This window comes from Hippoglossus stenolepis, chromosome 2 (genome assembly GCF_022539355.2).
Source record: "Hippoglossus stenolepis isolate QCI-W04-F060 chromosome 2, HSTE1.2, whole genome shotgun sequence".
In the NCBI taxonomy this organism is placed as follows: domain Eukaryota; kingdom Metazoa; phylum Chordata; class Actinopteri; order Pleuronectiformes; family Pleuronectidae; genus Hippoglossus; species Hippoglossus stenolepis.
The window spans coordinates 25,085,745-25,099,178 of NC_061484.1; the positions used below are offsets into that span (position 1 = coordinate 25,085,745).

The 13,434-nt window shown below is 45.5% G+C and overlaps 1 protein-coding gene across 2 annotated transcripts in view; it reads right to left on the reverse strand.

Moving 5' to 3' along the window:
• Positions 1–13,184, reverse strand: part of sdk1a (sidekick cell adhesion molecule 1a) — a 231,817-nt gene extending 218,633 nt beyond the window's left edge. For both annotated transcript variants that reach the window (XM_035172087.2, XM_035172078.2), the window contains exon 1: positions 11,566–13,184. In XM_035172087.2, the coding sequence (XP_035027978.1) occupies positions 11,566–11,737 (172 nt within the window). In that variant the 5' untranslated portion in view covers positions 11,738–13,184. The remainder of the gene's footprint in view (positions 1–11,565) is intronic.
• Positions 13,185–13,434: the final 250 nt, after the last annotated feature.

Below are 13,434 nucleotides of genomic sequence, written 5' to 3' on the forward strand. Positions count from 1 at the left end.
CACACACACACACACACACTTCTGTATTGCAAGCCAGATCTCCATACTGTTGGCTCAGTTCCCACTGAGGTATGCATAACTCTGGGTTGGATCAAAGAACTAAGCTAAAAACCTCTGGCCAGACACACTCATACAGTACACTACTTCTATTTCTAGATGAGATCAAAAAGGGCCTTTTATGCTCTGAGTCTATAGCATAAATCACCATTCATAGACGAGTGTGACACAAAGGCACACACACACACACACACACACACACACACACACACACACACACACACACACACACACACACACACACACACACACACACACACACACACACACACACACACACACACACACACACACACACACACACACACACACACACACACACACAGCCACCCTCTCAAACACCTGTGGCAGATCAAAAGCATCAAGCTGAGAACACACACCTGCAGCAGCGTAAAAGCCTTTGCACTGAACAAGTAAATCATGCTGCTCTAATACGCACACAATGCCCCCCATACACACACACATGCACACACACACACACCCAGCTGACCTCAGTAATATCCCGTGACTGGCGATTCACTATGCAAAGATCCCATTCAAATAGCCCGATGGCCCCGTCACAAATGAAAATATACACAAACAAATAACAGAGCCACAGCCAGGTGCAGGTGCGGGGAGCGCAGGGAGGGGGCCACATTTGATGTTCTCCCACTGAAAAATGCACACAGCGTATGAATCCACATCCAGTGAATGCCACTGTAAAAATGGCTCCGGCGGATGGGAAGAAAAGAATCAGAGAGGTAAAAAATAACGTGCAGAGATAAAGAGAGAGCCTGCGGTATGAGCCACTGGAAGGTTGCCAGTTCGAATCCCAATGCTGACTGAAGCAAGCTGGATAAAGGGAGGAGAGTCACTTTCTTCATCTCACTATAAGACTGCTCTTGAGCCTTTAACTAATCTAGTGCTGCCACTAAATAACTGGCAGGAAGAGAAAGGGGATTAAAAAGCTTTTCCCAGGTGTTAGTAGAGAGTGAATGTGCGTTTGTCTGATGTATCTCCAGTCACCTGCTATTTTATTTACCCCAGTTGTTCCTGTAAATACAAATCTGTTCCATTTGTATGTGTCAGGAACCTGAACTCTGTGATTTTAAGCATCAAAGATGTTATTACCTTCAATAAATCCAGATGAAATCATTCTAAAGCGAGTCAACGGTCCTATACTGAGTATTCTCCTCATGCATTTCAACATACTGTATGTACGGTAACATTCAGGTTCCTCAGCTCCATTCATCTGTCCATCCGTCGTCTTCCACTTATCCAAGCTTGAGTCGGAAAGGTAGCCGGTAAAGAAGGGAGTTCCAGACATCCCTCTCCCCAGCCATGCTTTCCTGCTCTTCCTGAGGGATCCCAAGGAGTTCCCAGGCAGAATGGGATATGTAACCCTACCAGTGAGTTCTAGGTCTACCCTGGGGTCTCCTCCCAGTTGGGGTTTCCTCCCAGTTGGGGCATACCCAGAAAAACCTTCAACGGAAGGAACCCAGGAGCATCCTGATTAGATGCCCAAACCACCTTAACTAGCCACTAGCCAAGCTCCCTCTGGATGTCCGAACTCCTCACCCCATCTCTGAGGCTGAGTCCAGCCACCTGACAGAGAAAAACTCATATCTGGCTGCTTGTATTCACGACTTCTTTCCTTCAGTCGCCACCCAGAGCTTGAGACGCAATGTAAGCAACAGCGCACATATTTTCTGCATCGGTTATTCAGTGGAATAAGTTTTCGTATTGGCGCATATCGACAAACATAAACACTGATGTGTCTGTGAAAGGCTCATATCAGCAGATTTTAAATCAGCCAACCAATAAATCGGTCAGGCTCTACTATGTATGCAGAACACGCGTCTCGTACACAATGTACAGTATGTGTGTGGTGAGAGCTCCATCAAGAGAAGGGCACAGCATTCACCACCTAAGATTTCCTATCCGCATCCGTATCCGTATTATAGTAACTGCAGGCAAACTAATTACTAAGAAAATTAATTTGCTCATGTGTAGTCTTCACTGTATGAACTTTGCTGTAGATTAACTGCTTCAACATGTACAATATTTCCAGATAAGAAGTGCATGTATACGGTTACATGTAAGGGTTTGGATACGTGATGTTGTGTCCCAATCTGGACCCGGTCTTGGGCCATTAATGACAAGACACTTCTCACAATATCAGTTCCACAAGTTTTCACAGTGTAAAAAACCACTTCAGGAAACATGACAGTTTGGTTTTTGTTATGGTGAGAATCCACAACCGGATTTTCCAGTTTCAAACAGAAGATGGAGAGTAATATATGCAAAAACTAAAAACCTAATTTTCATATTAGAGTCTAACAATCTTGTAATGGACTTTCATTTAGGTCTGTGTAAATTATTTGTGTTCAAAGGCAGTGCACTTTAAAAGAGCGTCTGGCAGAAGATTAGTCAAATAATATCACACGACTGATGAATGATACCAAGTGTTAAACGTAGCTTTGTTTGCCAGCACTGCATTAAAAGTTCAATTTGTTTTGTTGCATCTTTCTCTCACTGTCATTCATTCATTTCCTTCTCATTCTTCTTCAGAGCAATCTTGAAAATAAGATGACTGAAGACAAATATTAAGAGTAATTATCTGAAAGCGCTTTGCAAATATTCCTGCGAAGATCTCCTCACATTTATCTCCCCACTAAGTGGGCAGTCTAAGCAGAGGCCTTGAGTAGGAAGAAAATAATGGCCTGGAGAAAAAGAAGCAAACTGCTGACATGGGAATACTTTTCTTAAGAGATACGGTCACAGTGTCATCTTTTCAGAAAGTGTGGATGGTACAGAACACAACCTGCAATATAAGAGCCGAACAAAGATCCACGGATATTTTGTTTTCGCATGTGGAACCCGTGTAATTATTGCCTTGATTAGAGATTAATCCCCTGGAGGCTGCGTGTTGTCTTCGCGAGAGTTGTTTGGCTGCATACAACTTTGCACTGTTTATTGCTATAACTGGGTTCAAAGTTCTTAATATCATTAAGCCCCATAAAATGTACCGCATATGATGAAACTGTCACAGCGGCTCTCGGTTTCATTTATTAGTTCTTGTCTCATCTTCCTCTGGCTGCTTCGGAAAAACACTGAAAATAGTCAGAGGGGGATGTAACCATTTATCACATGTGGGTTATCTCAAAAAACAAATCAGTGATGTGAGATTAAAAAAATATTCTCAGGCACAAGAATCCATGAGAGTATTTGTACGTTTTTGAAAGAGCATACCTGATAATCACAAGGTCTAGTGTGACAGGTTTCTTTTTTTTTAAAGCCCTTAGTTCCCCTGCTTTTCATGTCTTTTATTTTTTAAATGAGATGCTTTGGGAACAAAATACACAAAGATCTCAAGCGTGAATAATCAGGCAATATTAAATTCCACAAAAAATGTCAGCCAATTCAGAAAATAAATGAAGTATTGCTGGTCAAGGTTTTTGGGTGTTGCTCCTTTCATAACTTTTTCTCATTCGATTACATTAAGGGACTTTTTACACTTTATGTCAATTAAATTAGAGAAAGGCTGTAACACAGCCTATGTCTCCTGAATGCAAAGCTAATCAGCTCTAAATAGCATTTAAATTGGACCCGCTCTACCATTTTAACGTAGGTCTAACTGTGCAAACTGTTTTATTATGTAGGAAATGTGTATTAAAACACTGATATGCCTCGGTGGTAGGTGATGTAAAGGTTATCATCTATGACAAGGTGTCCTGGAAATAATGGATAAGGTAGAGGATCGTTTCTTTCTTTCCATTGTACTCACCAATGTAAAAAAGAGGCTGAGTTGAAATCATAATGTTTTTTTTAAGTTTTTTTTATCGTCTCCTTAACTTGTGAGTCTGTTAGTTTTACTAGTGATGTGCTGTGAAGCTTAACGGCTTTAGATTTGTGTTTTCCGACTCTCCTCAGGACTATGTGGAAGTGGACAAATGGGGTTTGACTGACAGCTCCACTCTCCTGTTCCTCCATTTGGACAGGATGTCTTATAGACCTGTTATCATTCTTATTGGTACTTTGGGCCCTATTTCACACCGGGCACAACTCTGCCAAGCAAGTGTCTTTGCTAGTTTCCCACTGACGCAGTTGTCATGTTTCCATCCATTTTGGCGTTTTGTTGAGGACACATTGTCGAGATACTTATGTGCACCTCGCTGGATACACAATGTGCATACACTCTAATTGTTACACACATAGATGAAATCTGTACATGTGCAAGAAGATTAGTTTTCGCTTTTTTTGTCACTAGCTGGAAAATCGAGGATTAAGCAATCCACCAAGGTGCTAGCACACCTTTGGCAGGGAATGGAAGATGCTACTTATTTGAATGTTATGCCCAAAACACACCCATGGCCACCCGTTGACCCATTACAACCTTTTATCCTGCCGTTAAACTAGCCATAGTAGTTCATGCACTAGGATCGTTATATTAGATCCCTTAGTTTTGTGACATCGTAAATTCCCACTGCAGTTTTCAACCTAACCAGGACTAATGAGCCAGAGTAATTAAAAAATCCCATGTCTTATTATAACCACATATAGTGTCAGTATAATATACATTTTATCACTTCATATCAGTGCATTAAGTTATAAAAAACTTTACAGTAGTAATTGTGTTATATTGTAATGTGTGGGCACAGCAGATCAGTGACACATTTAATTAGTAACTGTGGTATTTACATAGGCTGCTAAGTATCACACTGTCACTCCTCAACAGTGGAAATCATTTCTCTTTCTTTGATTCCCCAGCCATTCTGCTTCCACAATAGCCAGAGGTCTTATTAAATTAGTTTGTAACTTGCATTCATTTGTACGGCAAAGTCTTGTTCTTGACATTTCATGGCTCATTCATGAAAATGCGTTATTTATCACATTTAACCAATAAATTATGAGTTAATTACTTCTGGGTGCATCCATGACCCAAAGGCAAACTGCACACAACAGGCGTGTGGAGGTCACCGTCTTGTTCAATTTGTAAAAATATCAAGATGCATGTAAGTCAGATGTTAAATGCTCCACATTACAAAATAAAACATCTCTCTCAGGTTCACATCCGAAGGACATTCCTCTCGTACAATGATTGGATTGATTTGGTTCCTATTTGCACTGAGCCATTTGTTCGTCAGGGCTTCCTGTCCCTCAATCTGCTCTCTGTGTTTTTACACAAATCTGTAGACATTGTATTTTGAAGGTTGTCCCTGCGGAGGCCTAATTTAAGGGCTTAATATGTTTCTCCGGAACTTCCATGGGACAAAAAAAAAACATAATTACCAAAGATTAACTGTACAGATCATGAGCCTGTGATTGTACCACATTTAATCCGCTCCATGGACATAGACCTTTCAGGGGAATTCATATAACTAATGCATTAATATTCCTGGATTATGTTGTCATGCATTGTAAAAACATAAAAGCAATACATAATTAAGAGCAACTGTACAGTTACCTTCCACATTTGACCTGCATAGAAACAGTATTTGTTTATTAATCTAGTTATTTAGGTGAGTCTGTAAATGTCTTGCTTGGTCCAACCTACTGTCCAAAACAAACTTGTAAAAATGTTCAGCAATAAAAAATACATGACGATCTATCTAATAATTCCAGAAATCTCTGTATGTCTGTCTGTGGGAAGCTTATCTCAAAATCCGTTCATCTTATCTGCTTCACACTTCACACCAGTGTTGAACTTGATGATATTTGGATTCAGATATGTTCAATATAAACTTTGACTATGCAGGCGACCAGCGCTCTGCAGTGGCTACAGTGATATTGATCATGACAACAGCACGTTCACAACAACAGTGCGATAAGACGACAACAGCAACGACAACTGACGTATTGACGTTTAGGATTGTGCGTTCTGAGACCAGCAGTCGGTCTTTACTTGCTGTGGCTAAATAACCGGCTGCACATTTACAGTTTCAGAAAGAAAGCTGCAACCAACGTTACCACAGGCCAAACAAACAACCAGTTCCAAATGGGCAGTGCACCAGTAGTCGTAGTGGTAACAGGGGTACCACTGGCATCATGGATTTCAACTTTTCCTTGAAAAACAAACGTTGTGAAAGAGTGTGTGCACACACATGCACATATTTTTCAGTCTGTCGGGTTGGTTTGGTTTTTTTGTGTTTTGCTTGTTGATATCTTGCTAGTGTTTTGCTTTATTTGGATGTTTTGCTGTCGAAACATCTTGATACGTGCACGGCAAGACACAGATATACACATACACACTCCTAACACACCAACACAGAGGATCAATGGCATCCTCCTCCCCCTATCTTACGTAATAGACACCAAGGCCTAAACAGCAAAACAGCCTCTATTCCACCTGTGTGGCCTGCAGCGATGGATTGTGTAGTCCCTTATGGGGATACACGCAGGGAAGAAAAGAATCAGAAACCAAAAAGAAGAGGCACAATACCGGGAGAACAAACACCAAAAAAAAAGAAGCGCAAAAAAGAAGCGAGACAGAGAGGCAGGCAGAGGGAGACCAGAGTTTATCCCACTTGGCTCATGTTTCAAAGCTCTGAAGGATGTTTTTGAGGAAAACGTCTATAAAAATGAATCTTTTCACAAAGATAGGAAACTGCTCTGACTGGGCCAACACACACACATGTATACACTTCACACACATGCTCAACAATGCTGCTATTTAGTGTTTAATAGTCTCTGCCTTGAACTGACCGCAGTCATACGAGCACTGCTGCACGAGGAAATACGGCCCATCTGACCTTAAAATGGCCTCAAAAAAACGTTTGAGCCTGGACAAAAGAAGATGGAGTAGATGCACCTGCTTCGCTCTCTTTGAACACACACACACACACACACACACACACACACACACACACACACACACACACACACACACACACACACACACAAGTGATTACTTTCCATTAGGATACTCTGACTGACTCTCTATAGCTGTCACTTCTTCTGCTGTGAGAAGAAAACACTAAGGACTTATCTGAAACACGTACGGAAATACACACATGCCAGCCACACATGCTGTATGTATAGTCTGCAGACCGGCTAAGACTAAAATCTCTTGGTACACACACGACAGTTAGACAGACACACACACTCTGTCCCTCTCAAACATAACCACACACTCACACATATGAGCACAAAGTGTCAAGTGGCTGTGTAAGTATGGTGATTTGTTTCTCCTGACAGACAGGAAATAAGGGAGTCGACCAGGGACCTCAGTTCCTCTTGGACCTGACTAACTTGACATCTCTCACACACACACACACACAAACACACACACAGAGAGTCTTCTTCTTCATTGTTTCCTCTCCTTCTCTGATACACATGCACACACTCAATCCGTCAGAATCGTAAATCTCTGCAGAGGTCTCCAGGATTTGAGCTGCTCCGCTGTAGGATTAGATTTGTGTCTGTGTGCAAAAACGAAAGAGGAATTGTTTTTTACCTACCACTAAATTTAGTTTAAATGCATGAAAAACCCTCAGGTTGCATGCTAATGTAGTGGTGCATGCAACAGTATACTCTTTACACTTCCTTCTGTGATTTCAAAATGGCTTCTTGATCATATCGCACCAATCGACCTCAGTAAGTAAAGTCCCCTAGTAATTTCAAATATTTAGGGATACTCTATATATTTATATACGTTTGCTTAAAGATATAATGGTGACCTCAAGTACAGACCATAACAGTGGATGACCACTAGAACTTTATTTCACTTGTATTTGACATTTTATTTACTCAAAAGTTATTCTAAGCCTCAAAGTAGATTTTTATTTAATGTCCTATTTGAATGTAAAATGACTTTTGTGAATTCAATTAGATATAGACATGGTTGTGTCTCGTCTTCGACCCGAGAAGCAGACACACGATTTAAAAGAGTGTGGCGGAGGTGGAGAAGTCATGGTCAGGTTGTGCAGCGTGGACAATGATAATCAGCTCAAGACGAGACAAGGCTTCTAATGCACCCTCGCCTAATTACAGCCTGGTTAAGCAAATGTCCTCCTCGGCTTTAACTGTTTGACGATGACGACAGAGAGGGACTGGGTGTGTATGTGAGTGTGTGTCTGTGTGTGTGTGTGTGTGAGAGTGCACATGTGTATGTTGCACGCTAGTCTATTTGATTTGAACTCTCCCATCCTACAGCCCACCATCAAACGTCAGATCAGTTGCCTCGGTTCACTTGTGCGTGTGGTCCAATCAGCATCGGGCTCTGGCTGAGCTGAGCCAATGACATGTGTCATATCAGCCCTAATCGCACTAACAGATCCACAAAGTGGGACAGCGTGATGACGCTTCATTTGGCCTCCTCGCAACTGAAGGCAACTTCCAAAGTCGTGACGAGAAGCTCAACTTTGGCGAGCCGCCCTAAAACCTGTGACCTGAAACGTGTTATTCAGACGAGACAGAAGAGCAATGGTTTAACAGCTGGAATGCTCAAGCCACATTTTATTCAATTACCTTGGGCAAGGGGAGCAATAATAAAGACCATGGGTAGTTTTTATAACACTTTGGCTACTAATGGACCATTATCATTACCCACATTAGCAACGATAGGACAAAATAATTCCCCATTCTCTGTATTACAGCCCTAATTGCTCATATCCCTGTTGCTGTGTGAAGCCATTTTCCTGTTTTAATGTCATTCAAAATATGAAATGGTCCCATTTGATTTGGTGTTCGTAAAATCATTTTCCAATTTTTCCAAAATGCATGACTTTCAAACTGCAGAGCTGCGTAACAGCTGGCGAAGTTCTCTTTCTTTTCCCTAACAGGCGTTCTGGACTCTGGCCTGTTAGTAATATAGAATATGATTTACATTTTCAAACACTGTTTGATAAATGTGACCCCCCCCATCCTAGACTTCATGTGGAATATTAAGTGTAGAATGAGGCTCCGTCTGGATCCATGCTGGAAACGTAAATCAGTCAAACAGCTGTGGAGCAGAATGCTCTCAGAGACTGGGAGGAAGTGAAGGGGTGTTGGGGGGGGGACTGGTTATGAATAAGGAAGGCAGGGAGGTGAGGTGAGCAGATGAGAGGTGGAGGAAGGGGGAGAGGAAGAGGAGGAGGAGGAGGAGTGAGACAGTAAAATGCTGCCGTCACTTAAACTCTAAAATGAAAGATCGATGAGCTTATTTAAATGTGCTCCAAGAGATGAGAGTTGGCGTATATAAAGCCTTGCATTTATGAGGAGGGGTGTGGGCATCGATTGACTGAGAAAAAGACAGAGAGAGAGTGAAAGAGGGACTGGGACGGAGGGGGAGGGGGGAGCGAGGGAGAGAGAGAGAGAGACGGGAGAGATCAGGAGGATCAACCTTGGCTCATGAATTTCATCCTTTTCCTCCTAAAATAAAACGTTCTAATAAATGCTGGGGATAGAGGGGTCGGAACCTGGAAAATCTACAGCCTTCGATTGGCCGCCTGGCACAGCTTATCAAATCAATAACCCCACCCCAACCTCCCTCCGCCACCGCCGCCACCACCACCACCACCTCCGGCAGCCTCATCACGAATCTGCTTCACTAATTTCCCATTCTCCCTTCCCCATCACACACACACACACACACAACTCCTGCCAGACGTCCTGAGGTACAGTCATTTCACAGCAAGGCAACCCCCTCCCCAAGCTCAAAGGGGTCGGGGGTTTGAGGGCGGACGGTGGTAACTTGGGCGCCGTTGCAGAGACCTTGACATTAGAGGGAGGACGGAAGGAGCTGACTCTGCAGCCACACCATCCCTCGGTCTCTCGCCTCCTCCTCGGCACCTTGGAGGGGAGGCAGGGAACATGGTGAGGAGTGTGAAGACTGGGACGAGGAGGAAGAGGAGGAAGAGGAGGGCAACTTTTGACACACGCAGAGGTGTTGTCATACCGTCGTCATCGATTGAACTGCAGGCACAGCTCTCTGAGTGACAAGCACGGTGCGCCGCATTCTCTCTCTAACCCCCCCCCACCACCACCACCACCACCACCACCACTCCATTATTCCTCCTCACCCCCCCCTTCTCTGCCACTCCCCTCTCGCTCCCCTGCTCCTTCTCACACCAACTCCCTCCCTCCTCATCACTTTCTCTCCCTCCTCCTTTCACACTCAGGCAGACACTTGCCTGCACTTAAACGCCACACACATTCTCTGTGCGTTCACAAATAGCCCACCCCTACCTCTCACACACACACACAAACACACACACACACACACACACACACACACACACACACACACACACACACACACACACACACAGACACACACACACAAACACATATGCAAAGACATTCCAGAGACCCCCTCCTCCACATCACCCTCAGCCTTACATTCTGCCCACCACACCATCTGTGACCCAGAGAAAACTGTGCTGACACCAGCCTGACCTTTTCGGTGCTTTTGTTTTGCCACTCTGACATGATCCCATGTGGTGCACGCGCATACACACACACACACACACACACACACACACACACCATCACTTTCTCTCTCTATGGCTCCAGAAGAAAAAGGCACATACACTAATGTAACATGGCAACACACAATTTCCAGAAACAGCTCTGGCCAGGAATCGATATCTCATCATATCTGTCTTCTTTTAGTTGCTGTAATCAACAATTACTTCACACTCTACACCACCCCCACCCCCACCCCCCCACCTCTGCAACCACAAGGCACACATACTAATCTGGAGACCTGCCAGTGCAACAGGGTTAATACTGCACAAATAGACGGCAACTCAAATTAATACAGTACGCGTGGCTGCATTTGTGTTTGTGCATTTGTGAGCTTCGGGGCCACACCGAGAGCTGTAGTTAAGCAGGTCATTGACAAAGAGGGGGATTATCAGTGCTTGGAGGCTGTAATTCCCCCATACACATCCTCAATACCTTAATCTTACAATCATCCTCCTACAATGTATGCAGCATCATAACAATAACAATAATTCACACATGTACTGTAGGAGATAGATCCCCCCCACCCCCACCCCACCCCCCCATCCTGACTCCCACACAAACCTGACTTCATTTACAAAATGAAATGTAGTTGACCTGATTACCACCCATCTCACTCTCCTGCAGACACCATAGACTAACTGCTACACTTGGTCTTATAAATCACACCCTTGTTTCCAGTTTTGGAGCCATCATCTCACTCTCTTCCCCTTCTTCATCATCTCACTCTTCCCCTTCTTCATCATCTCACTCTTGCCCTTCTTCATCATCTCACTCTCTTCCCCTTCTTCATCATCTCACTCTTCCCCTTCTTCATCATCTCACTCTTCCCCATCTCTTCATCATCTCACTCTTGCCCTTCTTCATCATCTCACTCTTCCCCCTCTTCATCATCTCACTCTTCCCCCTCTTCATCATCTCACTCTTCCCCCTCTTCATCATCTCACTCTTCCCCTTCTTCATCATGGTCCCAATGGCAAGTGAGCCTGCCTAAACAGCCACAGTATGAATGGCCTCTCCATGTAAACATTATTTAGTGCATCATCTGACATTTGAACCCAAGGGCTCCCGAGCTCTTACCTTGGCCGTGCAACATGTGGCAGCAGCTGCCGAGGAGGAGCAGGACGAACCCGGGCAGACACCGGCCCCCTCTCCGGGTCGTCCCGCTCCCCGTGATCACCGGCCGGCTCCCCGCTGCGGGTCCCTCCGCACGCTCCGGGGAGCCATCGGGGCAGCTAATTCCCGGTTTCATCCCGCAGGAGAGCAGGGCGAACGACAGTGTCCGTGTCCGCTTAGTGCGGTCGCTTTCTGCAACTCTCTTGAGAAGGAGGAGGTCCAGGGTGGAGGGGCACCGGGATTCAGCACCGGCGGCTCCGAGCTTTCTCCCCCCCGAGAGTTCACCGCTGTCCCCTGCTATGAGTCCCCAAGCTCCGGCGTCCAACACCCGGCAGGAGAAAGAGGAGGATGCAGATGAAGATGAAGGGGGGGGGTTCAGCAAGACTTTCTGGTCCCTGGTGTGTCTGTCTTCACGGTAAAACGGCCCCGTGGTCCCGACGTGCTGCGGCGGAGTCCCGGTTCAACTGCGCCCTGCGATACCTCATCTTCCTCGGGATTGATCGGAGCACGGAATTAATACAGTTGAGTGTGTTTTAGACTTATCGGCTTATTCCCCCGCTATCAGAGCTCAAATCCGCGCTTGTTTTGATGTCTTCGCCGGGGGGATTTGTCCCGTGGATCATTTAGCTGTTTAGACGGTGCTCGTATTAACAGAGAAGCGATAAAACACACAAATCACCCACATGTGTGTGCGTGTGTGTAAAAATCAATCCACTAATTGATTGTGTGAATACCGCTGCTGTCTGTCTGCTGAACAACCCGGGACCAGCTCTCCCCTCCCGGGGGTCTTTCCCGGGGATGGAGAAGCGAGGGCTGCGGTTTGCAAGTTAAGCTAATTAACCGGTTCACCCCTAAATCACCCCGCACTCTCCCAGGCAGGGCACTCTTTCCTCGGACACCAGATAGGTTACCTCGCCGCACTATGGTGGTGGTGGTGGTGATGCCCGTCTCGGGTTACAACGGAAGAAATGACACAACAGGTTATTATCCCGGGGAAGAGGGGGGGGGAAAAACACACACAAAAAAGCCCGTTTAAGTTTGTTAGCACCGCCGCAGAGTTGTGTAGCCGCGATGCTAACACGCTGCTAACGAAGAGTTCATTGAAGGAAAAAAAAGTGGGTAAAAAAAAAATCGACCGTTACACGCAGCGGCGTCTCTCCCCTGCGACACCGGAGCCTTCCCCCGCTCCGTGTCCGGAGTCCTCGGCGGTGCTCCGCAGCAGTCCACACGGGGGAGAAAGGGACACCTCACTCGGTGTGTGTGTGTGTGTGTGGTATCGTTGTCCGCTCTGGAGCTTTGCGGGTCTTTTGAGGGGTTTTTTGTTCCGCCGCTCTCCTCCGTCCTGTGCACCCTGTTGAGGCTCCGGGAGCCGACTGAGGCGATGCGTCTCCCTCCGCTGAACACCTGCCGCCCTCCGCCCCGCGGCCCGGCGCACACTCGCGGTACTTGGGCTGGAGAGAGAGAGAGAGAGAACCGGGGAGGGTTCTGCTGTTGTTTTTAGCCGCGTTAAAGCGACTTCTGTGGGGGTAAGAAGTCTGAATGGTCCGCTCTCACTTCCACGCTTCTCCCGCAGCCTCCGTGTTCATCTCTCGATCTGTCCCGAACTCACAAACCAAACTTCTGCTCACCGTCATCTCTCGGCGCCGATTGGTCGAGCCGGCAGCTTCCGCTGTTCCCATTGGGCGATCTGAACGCAGGGGGCGGGAAGCAACGCAAAGTGGTGAGAGCGTGGTGGACGGATTCCCCCCCTCCCCTCAAAACCTCAATTCCCCCTCCAAATACACGGAAAATAAGTTATTACAAGTTTTATAAGTTTTTATAAGTTTTTATAAG